This window comes from Megascapheus bottae, chromosome 26 (genome assembly GCF_031878675.1).
Source record: "Megascapheus bottae isolate mThoBot1 chromosome 26, mThoBot2.hap1, whole genome shotgun sequence".
In the NCBI taxonomy this organism is placed as follows: Eukaryota; Metazoa; Chordata; class Mammalia; order Rodentia; family Geomyidae; genus Megascapheus; species Megascapheus bottae.
The window spans coordinates 1,869,039-1,895,031 of record NC_143534.1 but is presented as its reverse complement, the minus strand read 5'-3'; the positions used below and the strand labels follow the sequence as shown (position 1 = coordinate 1,895,031).

The 25,993-nt window shown below is 40.5% G+C and overlaps 1 protein-coding gene across 1 annotated transcript in view; it reads left to right on the top strand.

Annotated features, from left to right (window-relative positions):
- The window catches only part of Lyst (lysosomal trafficking regulator), a 96,887-nt gene that overhangs the window by 3,258 nt on the left and 67,636 nt on the right, over positions 1-25,993 (top strand). Inside the window, exons 2-11 of the mRNA XM_090318768.1 lie at positions 19-217; positions 6,842-6,932; positions 9,123-11,190; positions 14,320-15,346; positions 16,104-16,265; positions 17,865-18,021; positions 19,605-19,831; positions 20,474-20,540; positions 22,366-22,475; positions 23,793-24,219. Coding sequence (XP_090174894.1) covers positions 26-217; positions 6,842-6,932; positions 9,123-11,190; positions 14,320-15,346; positions 16,104-16,265; positions 17,865-18,021; positions 19,605-19,831; positions 20,474-20,540; positions 22,366-22,475; positions 23,793-24,219 — 4,528 coding nt within the window. The 5' untranslated portion in view covers positions 19-25. The remainder of the gene's footprint in view (positions 1-18; positions 218-6,841; positions 6,933-9,122; positions 11,191-14,319; positions 15,347-16,103; positions 16,266-17,864; positions 18,022-19,604; positions 19,832-20,473; positions 20,541-22,365; positions 22,476-23,792; positions 24,220-25,993) is intronic.

Below are 25,993 nucleotides of genomic sequence, written 5' to 3'. Positions count from 1 at the left end.
GTTATATTTGTTTTGTAGCTCTGTCATGAGCACCGACAGTAACTCATTGGCACGTGAATTTCTGACCGATGTCAACAGGCTTTGCAATGCAGTGGTCCAGCGGGCAGAGGCCAGGGAGGAGGAAGAGGAGGAGACACACATGGCTGCTCTGGGACAATACCTTGTCTATGGGCGAGGATTTCTATTACTTACCAGGCTAAATTCTATCATTGATCAGGTAGCATTTTCGTATCATAGTTTTTCATCAATATATTGTAGTTGGTTATCAACGTGCACTTTCTGGGTTACCTAGTTTCTGAAGAGGCTCTGAAATGAAGTCCTATCTCTTACATCGTTCCAATTGCGAACATAAAATTTATTTGGATACTTTTTATTCTGTGAATTGTCTTAGAAATTTAATTGTTTTTTAATGTGTTTTATACATACTCTTTTTGTTCAGATATTGTAAGTAAGATATTGCAACTGACTATTTTGTAAGGTTATAATTTAGAAGCATGACTTTTCTTTTTCAATGATGATCCAATTCAATTTTAACAATTTTAGCATGACAGATTTAGAGAGCTTGCTAGAAGCAGGGTACTTTTTTTTTTCTTTTCTTTGTACAGGGTACTTTTGTACAAACTCATGCTTATTGCTTTCTTTAGTTTTGTTTGAAGTAAGATATAGCCATATGGGTTTGCTGTCTCATGCTTTTTCTTAGAATTGAACTCAGGACCTCAAGTTAAAATTGTTCTCAAATTATATAACTTCCTTCAGTAAAACTTCATACTCAACAATAACTATAAAATATCTATACAGGGCCGCAGTTTGGCCTAGTGGTTAAAGTGCTTGCCTAGCATGCACGAAAACCCTGGTTCGATTCCTTGGTACCACATACATACAAAAAAGCCGGAAGTGGTGCTGAGGCTCGAGTGGTAGAGCTCTAGCCTTGAGAAAGTCCAAGGACAGTGGTCAGGCCCTGAGCTCAAACCCAGGACTGGCAAAAAAAAAATATCTATACATAGGAATGGTAATTATCATGAAAAACTTAAAATATTACTTATACCTCATGGTTATGTATGCTAGTCAAATTATGAGAACAGACATTTTCTTTTTATTGTGGTGCTGGAGATTGAACACAGGACCTTATGCATATTAGGCAAGCTTTTTGTCACAGAGCCACCTCCCCAGCCCTTACTAGTCCAATTTTGATAAATTACGTTGCAGATCACTGCAACTTGCCACCTATTACATAAGAATTAAACCAAGTGCTTCAAATAAAAGTACTGAGGCTCTACTACCCAGTCCATGCCTCCAATTAAAGATCTTTTTGGTTGTCCAAATGGAGTCCTATGTTACTGATGAAGATACTGAAATCTGGAGCAATTTAATAAGAAGAGTCATCCATCCATTTGACAGGTTCTAAGATTACAATCAAGGAAAGTTGTTACTTTAATCTTTAGCTATTTTCTGTATAAAACACCATCTTGCTTTTCCTACATCTTTGTAGTAAGATCACTTTCATATATAATACTGCTTAATTAGCTGCTCTATAGTGGGTATGTATAATAGAACAGAAAAGCATCGGAGTGCAGCTACATGGTTTACTCATTGATCATTCAGCAGACCATTCAGTATCTACTATAGTCCAGCATCTTCTAGATGCAAAGATAAAAAAACAGAGATTGTCTTTACCAGCAGCTCTTGCTTTCGAAGAGAAGGGCAGATAGTAAGTGATGATAAGATAGTGTGGATGTATTTGGGAGTCTAGAGGACAGAGTTAATGGTGTCCCCACATAGGGACTCACGGTACAAAGAGTAATAAACATGAGAGCAAGGGACTGCAGGTATAGGGGTAGTTCAGGCAGGAAGTGGCTGGGATAGTCATCTTGTCTTTTTGCACGCCTAAGTAAGTGTACTTTGAATTCACGGTCAGTAGGCTGAGGGTTGTTTGATGGGCTGCCTCAGTTGTGTCCACATGGATAAGTAGGCCACATTTCTCAGTAAGCCACACACAGCTTCTTTACCTGATAGTGGTAACATTCTGAGAGGGTAAGGGAGAAACTGCAAGAAGCTACATAATCTTAATCTTTTTTTTTTTTTTTTTTGTGCTAGTCTGGGGCTTGAACTCAAGAGTCTGAGCACTCTCCTGGGGCTTTCTCAAGGTGAGCTCTACCACTTGACCCACAGCACCATGTTCAGCCTTCTCTATGTATGTGGCACTGAGGAATTGAACTTGGGTCTTCGTGCATGCTGGACAAGCACTCTTATCACTAGGCCATGCTCCTGGCCCCAACATAGTCATTTTAATTGCATTGTTGGTCAAAACAACTCACAAAGCCAACTCAGATTTAATAAATGGAGAAATAAAGTCTATCACTTGATACGAGGAAGTACAGTTAGTCTATGGCCATGTTTCATCTAGCATACTACTCTTCGGCCAAACTAGCATCGTCTTGCACTCCCTCCCTTCCTCAGTGTCCCACCATGGCATCTGCCTGGAAAGGTCAGGCTCTCACAGCATGTCCTGGTCCCAGATGAACTTCCATACATGGTACTTTTGTTGTAGCTTTTCTCAGTGGAAAACTTATGAACCAAGAGGCAAATTACCTGCCTCCATCCCCATAGCCCTATGACAAGATGGGATAGGCTAATCACCTAGATACTTGAGTGATACACAGGAAGCGAAGGAGGCAGGTAGCATTTCCTTAACTGCAGCAGTTCTGAAATACAGCAGGTCCATGAGGTTACCACCTCCTATTTGGGGGCTTGGAGTATGCTTTTGTTGTTGTTGTTGTTGTTGTTATGGAGCTTGAACTTAGGACCTGGGCACTGTCCCTGAGCTCTTCAGCTATAGCTCTACCACTTTGAACTACGGCACCACTTCCAATTTCCTGGTAGTTAAATGGAAATAAGAGTCTCACAGACCTTTTTGCCTGGGCTAGCTTTGAACTGTGATCCTCAGATCTCAACCTCCTGAGTAGCTAGAATTACGAGTGTGAGCCATAAGTGTCCAGCCTGTGTATTCGTTTTTTTGATGTAATTTTTTTTAATGGGTCTTGGGGCTTGAACTGTGGGCCTGAGTGTTGTCCCTGAGCTCTTCAGCTCAAGGCTACCGCCCTACCCCTTGAGCCACAGCCCCACTTCCTGTAATTCTTTAATTAATGATTCTGCAGAAATTTTGTCTCTGTTTTATGATTTTTTTTCAACAGATTGCTTCCTGTTTCCTGCCTGTCTGGAATTTTCTTGATGTTCCTTAGCATGAAGTTTGAGGACCCCTCAAACTTTGAGGGGTTTGAAGGGTCTCAGGATCTCAGCTTTTCCCTCACTCCATTTGCCCTGTGTCTTCCTCTGCTACTACTGTTTGTGGATGGTTAGGATGGACATGTAATTAAAAATCTAGTCTTAACAGGGCAAGTATGAAAAGGACAGGTACTTGAGATATGTTTCTTGAATTGGATTAAAAAAGTACTATCTCAGTGAAAATGATTTTGCTGTTTACTACTATTGTTGGGAAGTTTAAAAGTATGACCCAGCCTTTTTATCTTCAAGAAGATAGTTAAAAATGTAAATATTGGGTCGGAAGTATGGCTTAGTGATAGAGTGCTCCCCTAGCATGCATAAAGCCCTGGGTTCAATTCCTCATTACCACTACACAGAAAAAGCCGGAAGTGGTGTTGTGGCTCAAGTGGTAGAGTACTATCCTTGAGAAAGTCCAAGGACAGAGTCCAGGCCCTGAGTTCAAACCCCAGGACAGACCAAAAAAAAAAAGTAAAGATTAAACAAAGAATGGTATGATACTGTTTGATTTCCATAGATTAGACAATTTAGAAATAGCCAGGGAATAGTTCTGTGCATGGCCTCTGTTGTTTACTATGTCATATGGTATAAAATACTCTCCACTCCTGGGCCAGGAGTTTGGCCTAGTGGTAGAGTGCTTGCCTAGCATGCACGAAGACCCGGGGTTCAATTCCTTTGTACCACATACATAGAAAAAAGCCAGAAGTGGTGCTGAGGCTCAAGTGTCTTGTAGAGCTCTAGCCTTGAGAAAGTCCAAGGACAGTGCCCAGGCACTGAGCTCAAGCCCAGGACTAGCAAAAAAAAAAAAAAAAAAAAAAAGACTCTCCACTCCTGTAGATTCTATGCTGTTGTGTACACTTAGTACCCTGGGAGGTATAACTAGAGCTTGATTTGAAATAAAGGTTTGCTGAAAGCTCTGGTTTTACAGGGTTCCTACAAATAAAGAAAAAAAATGAATTGTGTTGGAAATAGGGTCATTGATTGTGAAATAAAGATTGATTTCCCACTGTTGTTTCAGATTGCAGGATGGCTGTAATTCCAGTGGAAAAGGCAAACCCAAGTGTAGCCTTATCCTTTAGAAAGGTGGTAGGTTTTGAGAATTGACTCACTTAGACAATGGGGGCATTAGGCATGAAATCCTGAGAAGGAGGGCTGTAGTCTGGAGTTGATGGGAAGCTTCACAGAGGAGATACTTCAGGGTAGAGACCTGAAGTGGTGGGGAGGAATGAGGGATAAACCAGGCCACCTCACAGGGACCAGGAGGCAGGTATTTCTGTTCACATAGCAGTGACAATTTACCCAGTGTACTGCTGTGGAGCAGTGAGCTAACTTACTAAGACAGAGTATCTGTAGATCTGCATGCTCCCTTAGACCGTGTCTGCTGAAGATGAAGATGCAGAGGAGGACTCTATAGGAAGGATAAACTAAAAAGTAGCTTCCTTTATTGTAGACCACGTATTTTCGACTCTACCTTGTTCGACTCTTTAATAGACTTCTTCAGTCTGTTAAAATGGAACTTGCATGCTGGCCATGCCATTAGCACTCCATTAGCGCTGTGTTTGTGGAGGTCACCAGGGACCTCTAGTCCCTGATGAAAAAATGAAAGACTTCAGCCATCATCATGCACAGAAGAAGGACACTAGCTGTTCACCCAGTTGACCACCCTTTCTTCTTGCTCTGCTCTCTTCTTTGGTTTCTCTGCTTCTGCTTCTCTTCTGGGGTCTCCTTTTCAGTCTTCTTTGCAGGCTTCCCTTCAGCACTGTTCATCCTCATTCCTCTAGTGCTCCCCAAGGCCTGTTCTCATGGTTCTTTCTTCCTCTTGTCATTCTGCCTAGGGTTCCTCATATATGTCCTGGACTCCCCCTCCCCACCTCAATCCCCAACCCTCACCCACCTCAGTATTTCTCAAGTCTTGTTATTCATATCCTTTGCTTAGGTTTCAAATCCACATATCATCTTTTTTTTTTTTTTTTTTTTTTTTTTTTTTTTTTTTTTTTTGCCAGTCCCGGGCTTGAGCTCAGGGCCTGAGCACTGTCCTTGGACTTTCTCAAGGCTAGAGCTCTACCACTTGAGCCTCAGCACCACTTCTGGCTTTTTGCTATATATATGGTACTGAGGAATCGAATCCGGGTCTTCGTGCATGCTAGGCAAGCACTCTACCACTATGCCAAACTCCCAGCCCCACATATCATCTTTACTAAAAAGTTTTCTATACGGGTATCCCACCAGCATCTCAGATGCCATATGTCTGAAAAGTGTGTTCATCATCTTTTCCCCAGCCCAGTATCACTGCTAAATTTTCTGTCAGCTACCTATTAGCTTAAAACAGAAACATTTTAGCTCTTTGAAAAATAATTTCTTCTACCTCAAAGAAGTTGTAAAGTTGTATCAGTTCTGCCATAGTTTATCAATTATACCTCCTTTTCCATTTCTATTCAGAATACTTTAGGTGGTCCTCATCTGTCTAGAGTGGACTTTTGTGACCTTGCCTTTAATACAGTCTCTTCCTCTGACCCCACCCCCACAGATTGGTGAGAGGAATAACTCCTGATTTAATTGGTTATTAAGTGTCCCAGGTATATCTCCCTGGTTCTCCTCCTCCTTCTATATTTCTGACAATGATTTCTCTGTCTCTGTCTCTCTCTCTCTGTCTCTCTCTCTCTCTCTTTTGTCAGTTGTGGGACTTGAACTCTGGGCCTGGGCACTGTCCCCGAGCTCTTCAGCTCAAGGCTACTGCCCTACCCCTTGAGCCACAGTGCCATTTCTGGTTTTTAGTGATTAATTGGAATTTCATGGATTTTTGGTGCCTGGGCTGGCTTTGAACCATGATCCTCGGATCTCAGCCTCCTGAATAGCTAGGATTACAGGCATGAGCCACTGCACCCAGCTACTGACTTCTTTGTTCTGACTTCCTAAACTGAATATCTGTACAACTGAGGACTCACTTATACTGCACACCTTCTATTGTTCTTGTTTGTGTCTATGTACTTTATGGACCAAAATCAGGGGACCTTCTCCAGCTCGGACCACTTACTCCAGAAAGGGTAAGACAGTCCTCTAGTTATCGTGTGCAGTTGATAAACATGTTAAATTGTCCTCACTAATAACTGTTCTTTATATATATATGTGTATATATATAAATTTATTTTCCTGAATTTTATATTTAACTGCATGAAGACTGACATTTTCCCAGTAACTTTGAGTTATCAGTTTTCTGATTAATAGGCCTTAACTTCTCATTTTCACCTAACAAATCTGTTTTCTTCATAGGTGAGGAATTCTTTCAAGTGCATGATAGTAATAACAGCTACTTTTGGAAATACCAACAAGAATGTGTTAAATACTGCCCCATAGTGTTACATTCTTATTACAGGAAAAGCTTATAAATGGGAAAGTGTCTGTTTTAGGTGAACTTTAAGGTGGCTTCAGTTGCTTCTGAGGTTCTCAAGTATAGCCTTTCCAGAAAAAGGATGTTTTGGTTCAATTAAAGACAAGCTATTAGACATGGATATGTATAATATGTGCTCTTAGCACATAAAGGACTCCCTTGTTTCTGACACAGGCGCTGACTTGCAGGGAAGAGCTCCTGACGCTACTTTTGTCTCTCCTTCCCCTGGTGTGGAAGATCCCTGTTCAGGAGCAACAGGCAGCAGGTATGTTTCCTTCGAGCCAGCATTTGTTTTTTCAAAATCCCACCGGGGAAAAATGCAATGATTATGGCATTGTCACTGTGCTGTAGGTTATGATAGATAAGCACATTTTTGTGTATTCAAGTAACATAGAACCATGGTGCTTTGTAAAGAGGTGTAAAAATGTGGTGACTATTAGACAGCATGCAGAGAAGCAGAGCACACATCTAAAGGAGCAGCCTGGGCATGCCACATACATCTGAAAAACGGATGGTGTGTATGTATAAAAAAGGAAGTAAAAATTTCTTTGCATAAAGACTGCTTTCAATTACCAGTGCTGTAAATGTCAGTATTATAGTGTTGATTTTAGTTTAGTCTGTCTAAAAGTTTTTAAAGGGTAAATCTAGAGTAATAATTTCTTTTAAGACTGAATAGAATTATGAGAATTAAGGCTAATTTCAGATTTTGAAAAAGTGCATACAAAAATACACGCAACTTTAAATATTTCAGTGGGAAGATGGACAGCTTTTCCTCTTGTCCATAGGTTTTAGAATCTCTTGGGTAAAAAAAAAATGTTCTGGGCTGGGAGTTTGGCCTAGTGGTAGAGTGCTTGCCTAGCATGCATGAAGACCTGGGTTCGATTCCTGGTACCCCACATACATAGCAAAAAGCCGGAAGTGGTGCTGAGGAATCGAACCCGGGTCTTCGTGCATGCTAGGCAAGCACTCTACCACTAGGCCAAACTCCCAGCCCTCTTGTATTATACTTTAATGCTCTAGTCTAGATTTGTAGTAAATTTCTGCTCTGAAACTCATTTTAGTAAGTCCTTTTAATACTGTTTTTCTTCTTATTTGTTGATCAGTAACTCCCTTGCTCTGTTTTTCTTTGGAAGTTGTAGAATTCGAATATGCTTATTTCTTAAGAATCTTGATTAGTAGTACATTTTTAGGGAAGTCATCTTCCTTGCTAACCAGCATCGTTTGCTTGGGTAGAATTGATCAGATACTTTTTTGTTCTCATCTGTTATGTTTTTCCTCTCCTAATTAAAGCAGTTTTTTAAAAACAGATTTCTATTTATATGACTGTAAATTAAAAACACATTTTTCATAGAGCTCTTACAAAAGGAGAGGTAAATAAATTATCTTTAGTAAGGAGAATTCATTTCTCCAAGAAATAATTATTGGTTACTGACCACATGTGAGGTAGGCCCTAGGTTTGAGACTGAGGATAAAACAATGATGTCTCTTTCCTATGCCTACTTGAGTGCATATAACTGCAGTCCTAGAACAGAAGCCCAACTCAAGAGGTTCTAGTGTACCATGTTCAGTCACTTGCTTAATATGCCAAAAAAAGGCTTATACAACATGGACAGTCTACATGAAGAAGCAAAGCAAGGGTCATCCTCAGGATACAGATGTGAGCTTTAGGTTCAAATAGAGAAAAACTGGGAGAGGGAACAAGAGGTATGTATAATTAAGCAGTCCTAGGCGAAATGTGGCCTGTTTGATCATGATCTCAGTTCTGGCTCCAGAGAAGCTGCTGTCATTCTTGAGGGGAGCACTCTGGCTCTCATGAGATGATAACTGCTTCACGTTGTGGCTTCATTATAGATCATTGTCCTGTGAGGCTCTGCTGTGCCTTGGGGGTAACTGTGGTCCTTTCTATAACTATCACCCTGCGTACCAGTACCTGGGATGCTACAGGAAAAAGACTCAGCAAAGGAGGCATGGAAGATAGATGTAGGATTGTCAGGTATTAGTCTGCTTTTAAGAGATCTTATGGGAGTTAGTGCTTTTTAGCAAAAGCCATTTTGAAGTGCTTGTTACAGCAGGAGACACTGAAGAAGTACTTTGACGAAGAACTCCCTTACATTGTAGTCTTGGTGAATATTTGATATATGCTATATGGTTTCTGTTAACACTTAAAAAAAGTTATGAACTTATACTTTATTGAGAACATAATATGCCCCTATATGTTACTTGTGAGGAGCAGTACCACGCACTACAACTTCAATGTATTTGGAAGTTAGAATCCAAGACATGGCTTCAGATGGAATTTGCTTTCCTAATTCTGTTCTTGGGTGTTTTCATGATCAATTTGTACTCCTTCACTAATGTTTCCTAGAGTTTAGTGTGGGAAGACGTGACCTAGACACTTCACAGAGCTGAAGGAAAATAGCCCTGCAGCAAAACTATTCTTTCTTCCTTTTCTTAGATTTTAACCTGCCATTGTCATCTGATATAATCCTGACTAAAGAAAAGTACTCAAGTTCACAAAGGTCTACTCAGGGAAAATTATATTTAGAAGGAAGTACCCCATCTGGTCAAGTTTCTACAAAAGCAAACCTTTCTCGGAAAAGCAGACGACAGCGGAAAAGTACCCATCGCTATTCTGTAAGAGATGCAAGAAAGACGCAGCTCTCCACCTCTGACTCAGAAGGCAATTCTGACGAGAAGAGTCCAGCTGTGAGCAAGCATAGGCGGTCCCATGCACTGCAGCACTTTGCAGTGCAGCCTCCGAAAGGCCTCCTTACAGCTAAACTCGACTCCCTTGTCACCAAAGAGCAGGCTCCTTCTGACGCCATGGCTTTGGAGAATTCCAGAGACATCATTCCAAGGCTAGAGTCAAACACTGACATTTTAAGTGAGCCAGCTGCCTTATGTATTCTCAGTAACATGAATAATTCTCCGTTTGACTTATGTCATGTCCTATTATCTTTACTGGAAAAAGTTTGTAAGTTTGACATTGCTTTGAATCATCGCTCTGCCCTGGCAGCCAGTGTAGTGCCCACCCTGACTGAATTCCTGGTGGGTTTTGGGGACTGCTGTAACCTAAATGACCATGTAGAGAGCCTGATGTTGTCTGCAGGTTGGACCGAAGAGCCAGTGGCCTTGGTTCAGCGGATGCTCTTTCGAACAGTGCTGCATCTTATGTCTGTAGATATTAATGCTGCACAGGCAATGCCAGAAAGTCTTAGGAAACATTTAACTGAATTGCTCAGGGCAGCTTTAAAAATCAGAGCATGCCTAGAAAAGCGCCCTGACCCTTTTGCACCAAGACAAAAGAAAACACTGCAGGAGGTCCAGGAGGGCTTTGTGTTTTCCAAGTATCGTCATCAAGCCCTTCTTCTACCTGAGCTTCTGGAAGGAGTTCTACAGATCCTGATCTGTTGTCTTCAAAGTGCAGCTTCCAACCCCTTCTACTTTAGTCAAGCCATGGATTTGGTTCAAGAGTTCATTCAGCACCAAGGATTTAATCTATTTGAGACGGTGGTTCTTCAGATGGAATGGCTGGTGGCAAGAGATGGGGCCCCTCCCGAGGCCTCCGAACATTTGAAAGCCCTCATCAGCAGTGTGCTGAAGATCATGAGCACTGTCAAAAAAGTGAAATCGGAGCAGCTTCATCACTCAATGTGTCCTAGGAGACGGCACCGGCGCTGCGAGCGTTCCCACTTCATGCACCATCACCGGGATCTCTCTGGTCTTCTGGTTTCTGCTTTTAAAAACCAGCTTTCCAAAAACCCATTTGAAGAGACTGCGGATGGAGACGTCCATTACCCGGAGCGCTGCTGCTGCATAGCAGTGTGTGCCCACCAGTGTCTGCGCCTGCTGTGGCAGGCTTCCTTGAGCAGCACCTGCGTCCAGATTCTGTCGGGGGTACACACTGTCGGCATATGCTGCTGCATGGACCCCAAGTCTGTGATCGCCCCTTTGCTCCATGCCTTTACAGTGCCAGCTCTGAAACACATTCAGCAGCAGGTACTGAATATCCTTAACAAGCTTATTTTGGACCAATTAGGGGGAGCAGAGATATCACAGAAAATTAAAAAAGCAGCTTGTAACATCTGTACTGTTGACTCAGACCAAGTGGAAGAGACCCTGCAGGGTAACTTACGTGATGATGAACCTTCTTCTGGCTTACCCAGCCCCTCCTACAGATGCCAAGGCATCCTGCCCAGCAGTCGGTCTGAAGACTTGCTGTGGAAGTGGGAAGCCTTAGAGGCATATCAGAAATTTGTTTTCGAAGGAGACAGATTACATAATATACATATTGCAAATCACATTTGCAGTTTAATCCAGAAAGGCAATGTAGTTGTGCAGTGGAAACTGTATAATTACATATTTAATCCTGTGCTCCAAAGAGGAGTTGAATTAGCACATCACTGTCAACATCGGAGTATCACATCAGCTCAGACTCCCAGAAGTAGCCACCAGAAACAGTGTATGCCTCAGGAAGTGCTTCAGATCTACCTAAAAATTCTGCCTGGCCTGCTCAAATCCAGGTTTGTGTGTGTTCACGTGTACAGATAGTTCTCTAGTGGATGCTTCTGACATGTGATACATGATATTTGAATTTCCAACCATGTGTTTCCAGAGCCTCATTACTGCTGAACAGTGCTGACATTTTTTTCCTAGGATATTATTTTAGCTTATTAGCAAAAAAGCTCCCATCCTTTAAACCTTTTGTTTATTTGCTTTCTCTGGAAATAGTTTATAAGGAGAGACTAGAGCCATTGTAATTTCTCAGTGGATAAAAAGGTAAGTTTCTAAGAAAAAAATGGATGCAAGCTGGACACAGTGGCTCATGCCTGTAATCCTAGCTACTCCGGAGGCTGAGATCTGAGGATCATGGCTCAAAGCCAGCCTAGACACTAAAGTCCATGAGACTCTTACGTTCAGTTAATCACTAGAAAACCAGAAGGGACGCTGTGGCTCAAGAGGTAGGGAGGTAGCCTTGAGCTGAAGAGCTCAGAGACAGCACCCAGGCCCAGAGTTCAAGTACCATGACGATCAAAAAAGAAAAAATGGATGCAACACAGATATAGAAGAGCAAGGGCAGGTTTAAATGAATCATTTTATAATAGTGACTCCACTCCCTTGTATAAGCGATAGAGACAAATTAAAAAAAGAAAAATGTTTTGAAGAGAAAATATTTTTAAAGAATTAATTGATTTATGTTTATTAGTCATTAAGAAGATTCAGGAGCTGGGAGTGTGTCCTAGTGGTAGAGTGTCTGCCTAGCATTCACAAAGCCCTGGGTTCAATTCCCCCGTTCCACATACACAGAAAAAAATCTGATGTGGTGCTATGTTCAAGTTGGTAGAGTGCTAGCCTTGAGAAAGCTCAAGGACAGTGCCTGGGCCCCGAGATTAAGCTCCAGGACTGGCAAAAGCAAAACAAAACAAAATAAACAAAAAAAACCCCTGTTCTTTCACAGTGGGGAGTCTGTCTTAGTGATAGAATGCTCACCTAGCATGCATGAACCCTGGGTTCCGGTCCTCAGTACCACATGCACAGAAAAAGCCAGAAGTGGTGCTGTGGCTCAATGGTAGAATGCTAGCCTTGAGCAAAAAGAAGCTCAGGGTCTGTGCCCAGGCCCTGAGTTCAAGTCCCAGGACTGACAAAAAAGAAAAAAGAATATTCATAAAGAGCTGGGCGCTGATGGCTCATCTGTATAATCCTAGCTACTCAGGAGGCGGAGACTGAGGGCTGTGGTTTGAAACTAGCCTGGAGAGGAAAGTTTGTGGGACTTATCTCCAATTAACCACAAGAAAACGGGAAGTATAACTGTGGCTCAAAGTGGTAGTTTTGAGCAAAGAAGCTCAGGGACAGTGCCTGGGCCCTGAGTTTAAGCTCATGGCCTAAAGACCATGGTGAAATAGGAGGGAACAAATGCTTACAAAATTTAAAATAGAATATATATATAATTAGGTAAAATATGCATGTACATAGAATGATAATTACTGAAACAAGTGTATTAGAATTATTTTCAGATACCATACTTATATTTATTACTTAAGCAGTACATACAAAAATTAGGAAATATAGACAGGCGAAAAGAAGAAAATTTAGAGTGCTTACCTCACCAGTGAATTTTCTAGACTTTCTTTTTTGGCAGTACCATGGCTTAAGCGCAGAGCTTGATAGTATTTGCTAGTTGGTCCCTTCACTGTTTGAGTTATGCTCTAGTTTTTTTTTTGTTTTTGTTTTAAGGTTAAATTTTGAGAGAGTCTTGTGCTTAGGTCAAGTCTTAGACTGTGATCCTCCTGCCTGTGCCTTTCACGTAGCTGGGATGAGACATACCTTTGCTTATTTATGGAGTTTCCAGAGTTTGTGATTGTCAAGTCTAGTACATTTTTTTTTTTTTTGCCAGTCCTGGGCTTGAGCTCAGGGCCTGAGCACTGTCCTTGAATTTTCTCAAGGTTAGAGCTCTACCACTTGAGCCTCAGCACCACTTCCAGCTTTTTTCTATATATGTGGTACCGAGGACTCGAACCCAGGTCTTCGTGCATGCTAGGCAAGCACTCTACCACTAGGCCAAACTCCCGGCCCCAAGTCTAGTATTTTTAAAAATTAACTTTATACATAAATGATGCTTCTGATCTTTTGAGTGGCCTTTTACTGTTTATACCACCGAACTACCTTTGCTCACCAAAACCTTTTGTAACATTGACTTGGGTCAGTTGACCAAGTCAAAGAACTGTAGGGAAAATTGCATTCTGCTGAAATGTGACATGGAAGGAAATTCAAGATTTTGAGCTTTGCAGTGTGTTTTAAAAAATTATTATTATTATTTATTTTTTTATTGGTAGGTCATGAAGCTCGAACTCTGGACTTGGGCGCTGTCCAGAGCTCTTCAACTCAAGGCTAAGCACTCTTTGAGCCACAGCACTACTTCTGGTTTTCTGGTGGTTAATTGGAGATGAATCTCATAGACTTTCCTGCCCAGGCTGGCTTTGAACTGTCTTCCTCAGATCTCAAGGTCTTGGGTAGCTATGATTGCAGGCGTGAGCCACTGCTACCCAGCATATAGTGTGGTTCTTTCCTTTCATGAAATGCAGATATAAAATAAAAAGTCTAGAGTGAAAAGTAGCAAGATGAACAAATTATTAGTTGCCCACCTTCTGCCCAGGTAAACACATCAGGTGTGAGAATGGTGTAACAATTAGCATTTATTTAGTATTAGTTAGTATTTGGAGGGCTGAGAGTTTGGCCTAGTGGTAGAGTGCTTGCCTAGCATGCATGAAGACCTGGGTTCAATTCCTCACTACCACATACATAGAAAAAAAAAGCCAGAAGTGGTGCTGAGGCTCAAGCTGTAGAACTCTAGTCTTGGGAAAGCCCAAGGACAGTGCTCAGGCCCTGACCTCAAGCCCAGGACTGGCCAAAAAAAAAAAAGAATTTTATTTTAAATATAGTCAGAGCTGTATGTGCAGTATGTGATGAAGGAGAATAATTAGAAAATAACCTGAGGTCAATGTGTAGACTTTAGCTGGATATTGAATCAAGCGAGACAATGTTTAGAATAGACCATGTACTGCATTGGTATACTGAAGAATGCGTGTGCCTGTTTGTAAATTATCTTTCTGTATGTAAAACCTTTTGTGTTTTTTTTTTTCTTTCTCTCACAGGGTAATAAGAGATTTATTTTTAAGTTGTAATGGAGTAAGTCAAATAATTGAATTAAATTATCTAGATGGTATTCGAAGCCATTCCTTGAAAGCATTTGAAACTTTGATAATCAGCCTGGAGGAGCAACAAAAAGCTGCTTTGGTTCCAGGTGTGGATGGACTAGACACTGAGCAGAAGGAGCGGTCACCTTTAAGTGCTGCCCCTTCCCTTCCTAACCAGCAGGCCTGTTCAGATGCTCCCCAGAGCCTCCGCAAGTTCTGTGCCACTCTCAGAGGCGCTTATCCAAGAAAGCGGAAGGCTGTTCACCAAGATGTTCATATTAATACCATAAACCTCTTCCTCTGTGTAGCGTTTTTATGTGTAAGTAAAGAAGCGGAGCCTGATAGGGAGTCAGCTAATGAATCCGAGGACACGTCTGGCTACGACAGTACAGCCAGTGAGCCTTTAAGTCGCATGCTGCCATGCCTGTCTCTTGAGAGCCTCATCTTGCCTTGTGCTGAACGTCTGCATGAAGCAGCAGATATTTGGTCAATGTGTCATTGGATCTACATGTTGAGTCCCGTCTTCCAGAAACAGTTCCATAGACTTGGTGGTTTCAGAGTATGCTATAGGTTAATCTTTCTACTAATACAGAGACTGTTCCAGAGTCACGAGGAGGAGCAAGGAATAAGGCAGGGAGAGGTGACTATAAATGACAGTCAGGACCTAATGAGAACCTCTCCAGCTGAGATGACATTGAAGGAAGAGTTACCACCTTTAACTGTAAAACATGACCCCACGGCATCAGAACCGGGAAGTCTAAGAGTCAGTGCTGACAGCGTAGGTACATTAGACTCACAATGTATTTCCTGTCCAAATGTGGAGCAAGGTACAGCTGCTAAAGCTGCTCTTGAAGAAGCAAAGGTGTTTGTGAGTCGAGGAAAGGAAGCCTCACTTCAGAGCATAAGACTTTTGGAAGCCCTTCTGGCCATTTGTCTTCACAGTGCCAGGACAAGTCAGAAGATGGAACTGGAGCTGCCTACACAGGTAATACTATGTCCGTAGTTCAGCTCAGGCAGTACTTATTTACTTTAAATACATATATGTGTACACACATATATATGCTTGCATGTGTACAGGTGTGCATTTATGATCTTCCGTTCATTTTGCCAGAATTTTTATATTCTGAGAAGCTTGGGTATGATGGAGGGCATGAAGAAGTACATGAACCAGTTCTTACAGTAGAGAATCTTCCAGTTGAGTTGACAGTGCAGAATCCCTGTGAAACAGTTCACCTGGTGTCAAAGGAGTAGTTACCCATATTGCATTTTTACAGTTGAGTATTTCCTGTCTCGGGAGGTGCTGAGAGGTGCACTCGTATCATCATCACCATATCTTGTCTGTACCTATTTGTTTCTTGTGTTGGAGAATGCCTTAAAACAGAAGCTAATTTCTTACCCATTGTGAGATATGCCTTTCCTTTGTGGAGATAGGTGCAAGCATCAAGGGCTTCCTTCAGTGTTAGAAGAGAAGAAAAATAGAACACCACTGCTTAGAATCTTAGTGAGTTCTACGAGAACTTTAAAGAGGGTTAAATAAAACTGAAGTTTTAAAGAATCACCTCTTTGTGACTCAGTTATTTTATGATATCTTGAATTACAAAACCAAATGAGAGCAATGTATTTGATAAATCGGTCATTTTAGTAGGATATTTGAATATGAGTTGAAAATCTGTTATATAGTTTAACATTTTATTTTGTTGAAAAATGTGATAGTAACGTTTTCACTCTCATTTTTACCTTAGAACTTGTCTGTGGAAAGTCTATTGTGTGAGATGAAGGACCATCTTTTCCAGTCCAAGGTGACTGAAACAGAGTTAGCAAAGCCTTTATTTGATGCCCTGCTTCGAGTAGCTCTGGGGAATCACTCAGCAGACTTGGATCATAACAACACTATGACGGAGCAGGTATGAACCCATGCATGTGTCATGTGCATATCCAGGAGGGCAGGGCTGTGATTCGAACCTGGGCATGAAAGTTCATCAAGTGAAGTAATGGGTCATGCTTTTCCAGCTGAAGAAGAGAATGGGTTGTCAGTGTCCAGTCGGAAGACAAGCAGCAGTATGACATGACTTTGTAAATCTATCTTGTATTTCAATGGGAATCACGCCCAGTAAGAGAGAGAGAGGTGTTTATTATTTGATTTGGTAACTCTTATCTGGTAACAGTACATTTGATAATACGTCAGATGTTGATTTGAGAATGGTGATTGTTCAGTAATCATATTGGTTCAGTGATAGGTTCACGCTGCAGCTAACATTTCCAGAACATTCTTCTCACTTTAAATCATTCAACATAAAAATGACTAGCCCTCACAAAAAAATAGCAGTTATAATTTTTTAGTTGTTTATATAACATGTTTTTCTAAAGTAATTGTTTTAATTTTTCCCCTGAAACTTGTAATGTGTATTTAGTTCACTTCCCTTTCCTGTCATGTTTCCTTTACCTTTGGTTAATAAAGGCAAACCTTTATCGTCATAAACTCCTCTTTGAACTCTTTGGTTCAACAATATACATTACATTTTATATTCTTTTGCCATAATGGGTTATTGTTTGCCATAACTTTTGTGTGTGTGCCTTCCTGTGCATGCATGCACGCACTGCTCTTGAAACTTGAACTCAGTGCCTGGGCACTGTGCCTGAGCTTTTCTTGCTCAAGGATAGTGCTCTACTACTGGAGCCACAGTACCACTTCTGGCTTTTTCTGAATAGTTCGTTGGAGATAAGTCTCGTGGATGGTCCTATCTGGGCTGGCTTCAAACCGTGATCCTTAGACCTCAGCCTTTTGAGTAGCTAGGATTATGGGCATGAGCCACCAGCGCCTGATACAATACATATTTTTGCCTTTTTTTTATACAGAGAATCAAATTATTTTCATTGAAATGAATGACCTATGATTATATTTGGTAGAACTCCTTTTTGTGGTAGTACTTGTACTTGAACTCTGGGCTTTGCCCTTGAAGGGCAGGTGCTCTACCACTTGAGCCATGCCCCAGTCCTTTCTGCTTTCGTTATTCTTCCAGTAGACTAGTCTGAATTTCACACCATTTGTGCTTTCCTTTGTAGTTGAGATGATAGCTAGTACAACTATGCCCCGCCTTACATTGGTTGAGTTGAGGCATCTCTAACTTCTTCCAGGGAATAACCTCTAAGGGCTGTCTTCCTGATCTTAGTCTCTTGTGCAGCTAGGATTTACAGATTTGAGCTCCCATATCTGACCTAACATTAAAAATGCCCTTTGGTTGTGACATTGTCTGAGAGGGTCTGGGAAATTTTTCTGTGTGAATAGCATACTGGTTTTTACTTTTTTGGTAAAACTTAAATTGTTATTATAAAGGTGATGTATAGAGGAGTTACAGTTACATGAGTCAGGTATAGATTACATTTCTTTCTGGACAGTGGATTTTTTTGAAATATTGATGCTTCATATAATGACTTTTGAGTGATATTGTCTTATAAAAAAGGAGTGAATGTTACAAGCGTTGTCTTTGAATTCTGGTCTGTAGAGTCATCCATCTGGGGAAGAATTGTCATCCCAGCCTGGAGAGTTTTCAGAAGAAGCTGATGATTCTCAGTGTTGCAGTTTCAAACTTCTGGGTGAAGAAGGGGGTTATGAAGCAGACAGTGAAAGCAGTCCTGAGGATGGGGCCACTGGGAGCCATGGTACTCATAGATGCTCTGGTGTTAGATCTGCAAGTTAGGTTGTGACTGAGCAAAACGGCTGGTAATAATATTGATTCCGAGTTTTGTATTGCTTTACAACATAGAAGAATACGCTGCAATGCCATTTTATTTGATCTCACAACCAATCTGAAATTTGTAAATTCAGTTTAACACAATAAAGTCAGTTTTGTTATGAACATTGGGTGAAGGACAAATTCCCTGCTCTCATTCATCTTAGCAGGAAAGAAAGAAAATAACTGACGAGAGCAAGCAAGGAATATAAAACCAAGTGACATAACGGTGATTGGACGTTTGGGGAAGCCCACTCTAAAGAGGCAAAGAAACCTCTCAGAAAAAAAAAAAGAAAAAAAGAAGAGCTTGTCCCAAACAGTAGCCATTCTTTATAAAGCACCAGGAGAAGGAAATGCAGGCATCTTGCCATGACAGACCACAGCCTAGCTTGTCCTTGGGGTGGAACTGTTTCCTTCCACTCCTGGTCTTCACTGGGTTTAAAGTGGTTCATCTTCCTGAGAGTTATTTACTCTTTGAATAATAGTGAAGGGGGATAGTTATGGATACTTTAGTTAAATGTGTAAAGAATTTGTGGTCAATGCTTTTAATGATAATTTTACACACTAGGTATGATTTTATAATGTTTATTCACTAAAGCTTGACCTAAAGAATTCTAGTTTGTGTAGAAATTCTTAAATTTATCCACCATATGAATCTAAAAGAGTGTAAGTTTCTTTAAGATCAGTTAAAAATGTCAAAATGTAATATTCACTAGAACAGTGTCTGTTTCTCATTTATAAGAGACAATGAAGAATTCAACCAGCCAGTAGCCAAGCCTAATAATTTTACATTGGTGTTGGACGAGCACATTAAATTATCCTAGGCTTTAGTTTTTACTTGTATTTTACTGTTGGAGTGATGTATAGAGGAGTTACAGTTACATTCATCAGGTAGTGGGTGCATTACTTCTTGAACACTGATCGTCTTCCCATGTTTTTCTTTTACTTTCTTTCCCTTACCCCTCCCAGTCATTCATGTGGGATAGTATTTTTGTTTTCCCAGTTATGTCAAAGGATGTATTCAATCTATAACATGTCTATAACAGTTGTTGGCAGTAATAGCTGTAGTTTTATTGAAAATCAGAATTACTTTTTTTTTTTTGTCAGTCTTGGGACTGGACTCAGGGTGTAAGCACTGTCCTTATGTTTTCTCAAGGCTAGAGTGCTAGCACGTAAGCCACAGCACCACTTCTGTTTTTTTTTTTTTTCCTATGCATGTGCTACCGGGGAATCGAACCTGGGTCTTCATGTATGCTAGGCAAGCACTCTACCACTACTAGGCCAAACTCCCGGCCCTCAGAATTACTTTTAAGGTGACTTGTTAAACTTCAAACTACAAGACTTGATTGTTCAGGATATATACCTTAATTGAGATAATACGGTAGGAAAAGGTTTTATTAGCACTTTTTTATAAATATACTTTTATCACTCTATCTACTAAACGATGAATTCATTTTGAAATATTTATTCAGTATTTAGGGAATAAAAATAATTTTTCTTTGTCCTTTTCAGGGGTAGAAATAAAGCCTGAAGCAGAAGGTTTCTGTGCATCAGTTGGTCTCAATGACTTACTTGAAAACATCACTCAAGGGGAAATAATATATCCTGAGATTTGTATGCTGGAATTAAGCTTACTTTCTGCTAGCAAAACCAAGCTAGATGTTCTTACTCATGTATTTGAGAGTTTCTTGACAATTATCAGGCAGAAAGAAAAGAATGTTTTTCTGCTCATGCAGCAGGTAAAAGATGCAATTGGTTTCATGGCCATTTATCTCACTCATGCCCAATTACCCATGTCCTTACCTATAGCCAGCCTCTCTGAAAGTCAGAGATGATGTATGTTTTACTTCTGTTATACTCTAACTGTGCTTTGACCTTCAAGTTATGTTCTTAAATCTTCCAATTCCATATTTTTCTATTGTAGCATAAAACCTAATGTTGTCAGCTAACCAGTAACAAGTTCTCATTCATTTCTGAAAATGAGTAAAAATTATATTTGGGCCAGGAAGGTGGCCTAGTGGTAGTATGCTTGCCTAGCATGCACAAAGCCCTGAGTTCGATTCTCCAGAACCACATACACAGAAAGAGCCAGAAGTGGCGCTGTGGCTCAAGTGGCAGAGTGCTAGCCTTGAGGAAAAAGTGTCCTAGAATACTGTCCAGGCCCTGAGTTCAAGCCCCAGGACTGGAAAAAAAATTACATTTAATTATAATGTATGGTCATTGTCTCAAAAAGTCAGAATTCAAAAATCAGAATATTCAATGAAAAAAACACATAATCCTGCACAGTAGTTTTTCTAGCAAATAAGTCATTATGACATTGCAGTTATATTACGTATCAACAAGATAATTTACTTTCTTATGTTTCATTTTTTAATCTTCAGGGAACTGTGAAAAATCTTTTAGGAGGATTCTTGAGTATTTTAACACAAGCTGATTCTGATTTTCAAGGTAAGCTGAAACTTGATTGTATACAAATAGTTTTGACGTGATTTTCTTATTATATGGAGTTGATAATCACAACTATACTGACCTTAGTACTCTATGATTTCCAAAATATTTATATACATTTATTTCTTTGTTACATGCATTTTCTGCTCACAGTCAATAAAGTAGGCAGTGTGTCTATTGAATAGAAAGTAATCTTTGGACATGCAGGAACATGTTAGTTGTTTAGTAGCATTGTACCTGATAAACACACACACACACACACACACACACACACACACACACACACATCTCTGTCTGTGTATGCATTTCCTCATTAAAACTAAAACTTTTCCATTTTGAACTGGAAAAGAGCTAAACTACTTCAGTGATGTTACTCAAAACCTTCAGTTCATTCGTATTATTTTTGTACAAAGTCCATGAGTTGTCTTTGCAGTTATGCCTGCCATTACATACACCACAGCTCATTCCCTTTCCAGAATTGAGTGCTTGAACCTGACTTCTATTCTCTGACTCCTAAGTCTTTAAGGTACATCTAAATCTTTTAAGATACAGCTTAAGTTTTACATCTGGATTATATATATCATTTCTAAGTTCAGATAATCATTGATTTATAGGTTTTTGTTTATGACGAGAATCAACTAAGACAATGCTAAAAGTATGCTTAGAACACTAGAATGTACTCAATAAATATTAGTACTATTTTCCTGTAAAGAAATCTTTTTTTATTTTTTTCACTGGTAGGGATGGAAGCTAGAGTCTCATGCTTTCTAGGCAATTACTCTACCTCTTGAACTACATCCCCCAGTACCAAGAATTTGTGAAGCATTATTTATGTTTTATGCTAAACCCCTTAGTAAAATAAAATGTTTAAATTAAATAGCATGTAATATTTGAATATTTATACAATCTTTAGTATTTCCTATTGTTTCTGACAGGTATTTTTTATGTAATAGTTATAATTTAAATATTTTAGGTTGAGAAGCTAATGTTTTTTTTATGGGTGGTGTCAGTTTACTTAACAGATATTATATTGACTTATGCTTCCTTAGAGGAAGCTTGTACTTAGTTTGGCCAGTCTTTTTATTTTAATTTTTTTTACCCTTCCTGGGGCTTGAACTCAGGGTGTGAGCATTGTCTCTGAGCTTTTTCACTCAAGGCTAGCATTCTACCACTTCAGCCACAGCTTCATTTCTGACTATTTTGCTGGTTAATTGGACATAAGCATTTCATGGAAGCCTGGGGATGTGGCATAGTGGTAGCGGACTTGCCTTGCATGCATGAAGTCCTGGGTTCTGTTCCTTAGTACCACATAAACAGAAAAAGCTGGAAGTGGCATTGTGGCTCAAGTGGTAGAGTGCCAGCCTTGAGCCAAAGAAGCTGAGGGACAGTGCCCAGGTCCCATGTTCAAGGACTGGCAAAAAAAAAAAAGAAAGATGGTGCATTAATTCCCATACATTAATGCACCATCTATCTGGCAAATATCATGTAACCCTTCTATTAATTACAATAATAAATATATGAAAAAAATAAAATAAAATTTAAAAAAGAAAAAGGAAGGCTGGCTTTGAATCATGATTTCATGTCAGCCTCCTGAGTGGCTAGAATTACGGGTGTAATTCATTGTCACTTGGCTTAGTCAGTTTTTAAGAAAACTGTTTCTGTCAGTTCATCGGTTGGATTGCATTTAATTATGTTGCTGTTCTGCAAATGTTGTACTTTGAATATGTGACAGTATTTGATTGCCTTCAGTGAATTTGTCAGTTTTGTTTTATTAATTTCCATTAGTTAAATGTGTAATGGCTTTAATTTTTTCCTTAAAATTTAGGATGCCAGAGAGTGTTGGTGGATCTGTTGGTATCTTTAATGAGTGCAAGAACATGTTCAGAAGATCTAACCCTTCTTTTGAGAGTATTTCTGGAGAAATCTCCTTGTACAGTAAATATGCTTTTTATTTTACATTTTCATTAATATCTTACTAAGGTACATTTTTACTATTCAGAAATCATTGAGCTGTTTCTTTTGATGATGGCAGTGGTTCTATAATCATTCCATTTACTTGACCAGGGAACACGTTTGTGAAACATCATGCAGAAAGCTGGAATTTGTAAGGCCTCTGCTTATATCCCTCACTGAAAAATAATTGGGAGAGCTGGGTGTGGTGGCTAACACCTGTAATCCTATCTACGCAGGAGGCTGAGATCTGAGGATCTTGGTTCAAAGCCAATATATATAGGCATTGCACCTTTGTATTCCTCTCCTAAGAGTATCCTCCTTAGGTTTCATTGTGTCTGAATGTCTAGGGTCCTGCATAATTTATCATGTCCCTGTGTGTTTTAAATGTAGCTTCTGCATATGAGAGAAAACATACTCTCATATAAAACATATAAAATAATTTTTATCGAAATGAAAAAAAGGATGTATTTGTTTCATATTTTAAACAAGAGTGAAAAATTAAAAGATGTCAACCAACAGAATGTTAATTTGTGTGGGTATTTTTTTTTTTTTGCTAGTGCTGGGTTTGAGCTCAGGGCCTGAGCCCAGTCCTTGGACTTTCTCAAGGCTAGAGCTCTACCACTTGAGCCTCAGCACCACTTCCGGCTTTTCTATGTATGTGGTACCGAGGAATCGAACCCGGGTCTTCATGCATGCTAGGCAAGCACTTTAACCACTAGGCCAAACTCCCGGCCCCGGGTATTTTTTTTTTTTTTTTTTTTACCAGTCCTGGGGCTTGAACTCAAGTGATGTTGCATTATCCTTAGTCTTTTTCAAGGTTAGCGCTCTACCATTTGAGCCACAGCACCACTATTGGCTTTTTCTATGTATGTAATACTGAGGATGGGAACCTTGGTCTTTGTGCATGCTAGGCAAGCACTCTACCACTAGGTCAAACTCCCGGCCCCAGTATGCTTTGTATTTTGGAGGGAGGGGCAGGGGAGTAGGTCATGGGGCTTGAACTCAGGGCCTGGGTGCTGTCCTTGAGCTCTTCAGCTCAAGGCTACTGCCCAATCCCTTGAGCCACAGCCCCACATCCCCATTTTTTAGTGATTAATTGGAGATAAGAGTCTCCCTGTCTTTAGTGCCTGGGCTGGCTTTGAACCACAATCCTCAGATCTCAGTCTCCGGAGTAGCTAGGATTACAGGTGTGAGCCACCCCGCCTAGCTATATTTGTATTTTTACGGAAAGCTTTCATTTCAAAATTATGTTCTTGGTTACATGTTTATAAAATATAATTTGTTTTTATTTTTCTCTAGGAAATTCTTCTTCTGGGTATTTTGAGAATTGTGGAAAATGATGTTGCCATGGGTCCTTCCCAGTATCTGACCTTCCCTTTGATGTACACTTCTAGTTTAAGCAATGGTGTCTCATCACAAAAGTGTCCTGGGATTCTGAACAATAAAGCCATGGGCTTATTGAGACGAGCACGCATTTCCCAGGGCAGGAAAGAAGTTGGCAGAGAAGGTTTTCCCCATCGTCTCCTTTCCTCTTGGCACATAGCCCCAGTCCACTTGCCGTTGCTGGGGCAGAACTGCTGGCCACATCTGTCTGAAGGTTTCAGTGTTTCTCTGTGGTTTAATGTGGAATGTGTCCATGAGCCTGAGAGTCCTTCAGAAAGAGGAAAGAAAAGGAAGAAAAAGAGCAAATGGTTGGTTTTACAGGACAGTAGTTTCGATGGAACAGGTATGATAGATATATGATTTGTACTATCTGGTTTTCCGATTACAGTTCTGGTTGAGCCTAAAGACGACATGGCGCTGTTCTAACTGGCATACCTTCCATCACGATCTTCATGATAACAGGTTCTGAATTACTCCAATGTAGGTTTTCAGACAGCCTCAGAGTCTCCATTTCCTCTTGTACTTCATTGTGTGGACATGTAACTGCTGCTGGCGTAGTCAGCCACGTTTCTTGCCTTGTTTCCTGGTCCTGTCGTTGGACTGGGGAGGCTCCTGGTGTTAGGGAAAGAGGAAACCCTGAGTAAGACCTCTTCCCTCTGCTGAGTTTCCCGGGCCCCTGCTGGCCACTCCCCATTCTGTCTTTTTTCCTTTTTCTTTTTTTATCTCATTCTCCTTCTGTGCTTTGCACTAGTGGTCTTGTTCTTCCAGTACCTGTCACTGAATGTTTACATATCTCAGCCATTCTCTGGAGGTAGAGATAAGTACATTTCTATGTTCTCTAGCTGAGGAATTATCGTGTTGTCTTGATACTGCATCTTGTTCTTCTGTGACCATAGGGACTAGAAACTGTGGGTCAAATTCAGTGGTAGAATGCTTGTCTAGCCTATGTGAGGTCTGAGATTCCACCAACAGAAACATGCATGGACGTGTGTACACACATATGCATGTACATACAAAGTGATTTATGGTGGTAAGAAGAAAGTGAATAGGGTAATTATTAGGGAATATGGATTAAATAAAATGATGGATGGGACAGAGTTGGGGTTTATATATACATGGAAGCTCAGTCCACCGTAAGTCTTCATTCCACAAATCTCACCCATCATTGGAACCTGTTTTAGAACCTAGGGCTCTCCCCAGTATCTGGTCTTCACCGTCAGGGCTGATATGGTGAGTATTTTCATCTGATAGCCGTATTTGGGGTCTAAGTTTTCTTTAGGTACTTTCCATATTATTAGCATGGCATAGTACTTGCATACCTTCATGAGTTACTCTAGGATGATGCACTTTTAAAAGATCTCAGCAGATAGTTGGGAGTGTTTCAGGTGGTTATGAAGCCTTCTTTTGTGGATTGAGTCTTGTTACCTATTCATGAGAGTTCTGAAACTATACAACATGTAAGGTAAATATTCTGGCTGTCCATACTTAAAGATAAGCCAAGTGTTCAGAGAACACTCACTGGAGAGTCTAAATAATGGCTACATTCAAGCACGACCATTTTTCTAAAAGGAGTTTTAGGGATCATGCCATTCTGAAAATGCTAAGAGTGTTCTGTGGGTAATATGAGGCGTGACACGGTGGGTGTGTGATCCCTGAGCCAAGGTCAGTGACGTAATGGAGACCCAGTCCAACTGACAACAGGCCCTATGCGGATGGCGGTAGGTGACCACAATGATACCGTGGTCATGCCTGTAGTTACCTTCCGTTATTACACATTTAAAAACGCTTGATAATGTGTGTGTATATGTATATGTGTTCCACACGCACATGCATGCTGGTCTTGAGGCTTGAACTCAGGACTGGAGTGCCGTCCCTGAGCTTTTTTCTCAAGGCTAGCACTCTGCCCATATGAACCATAGCTCTACTACTGCGTGTGTGCGGGAATGTGTGTGTGTGTGTATGATTAATTGACGGTAAGAGTCTCCTGGACTCTCCTGCGTGGGCTGCTGTCAAGCTGTAATCCTTGTATTTCAGTCTCCTGAGTAGCTGGGATCAAGTGTGAACCACTATCACGTAGCTGTGCTCAGTTTTTGCCATCGATTTTGTTGACCATTCTA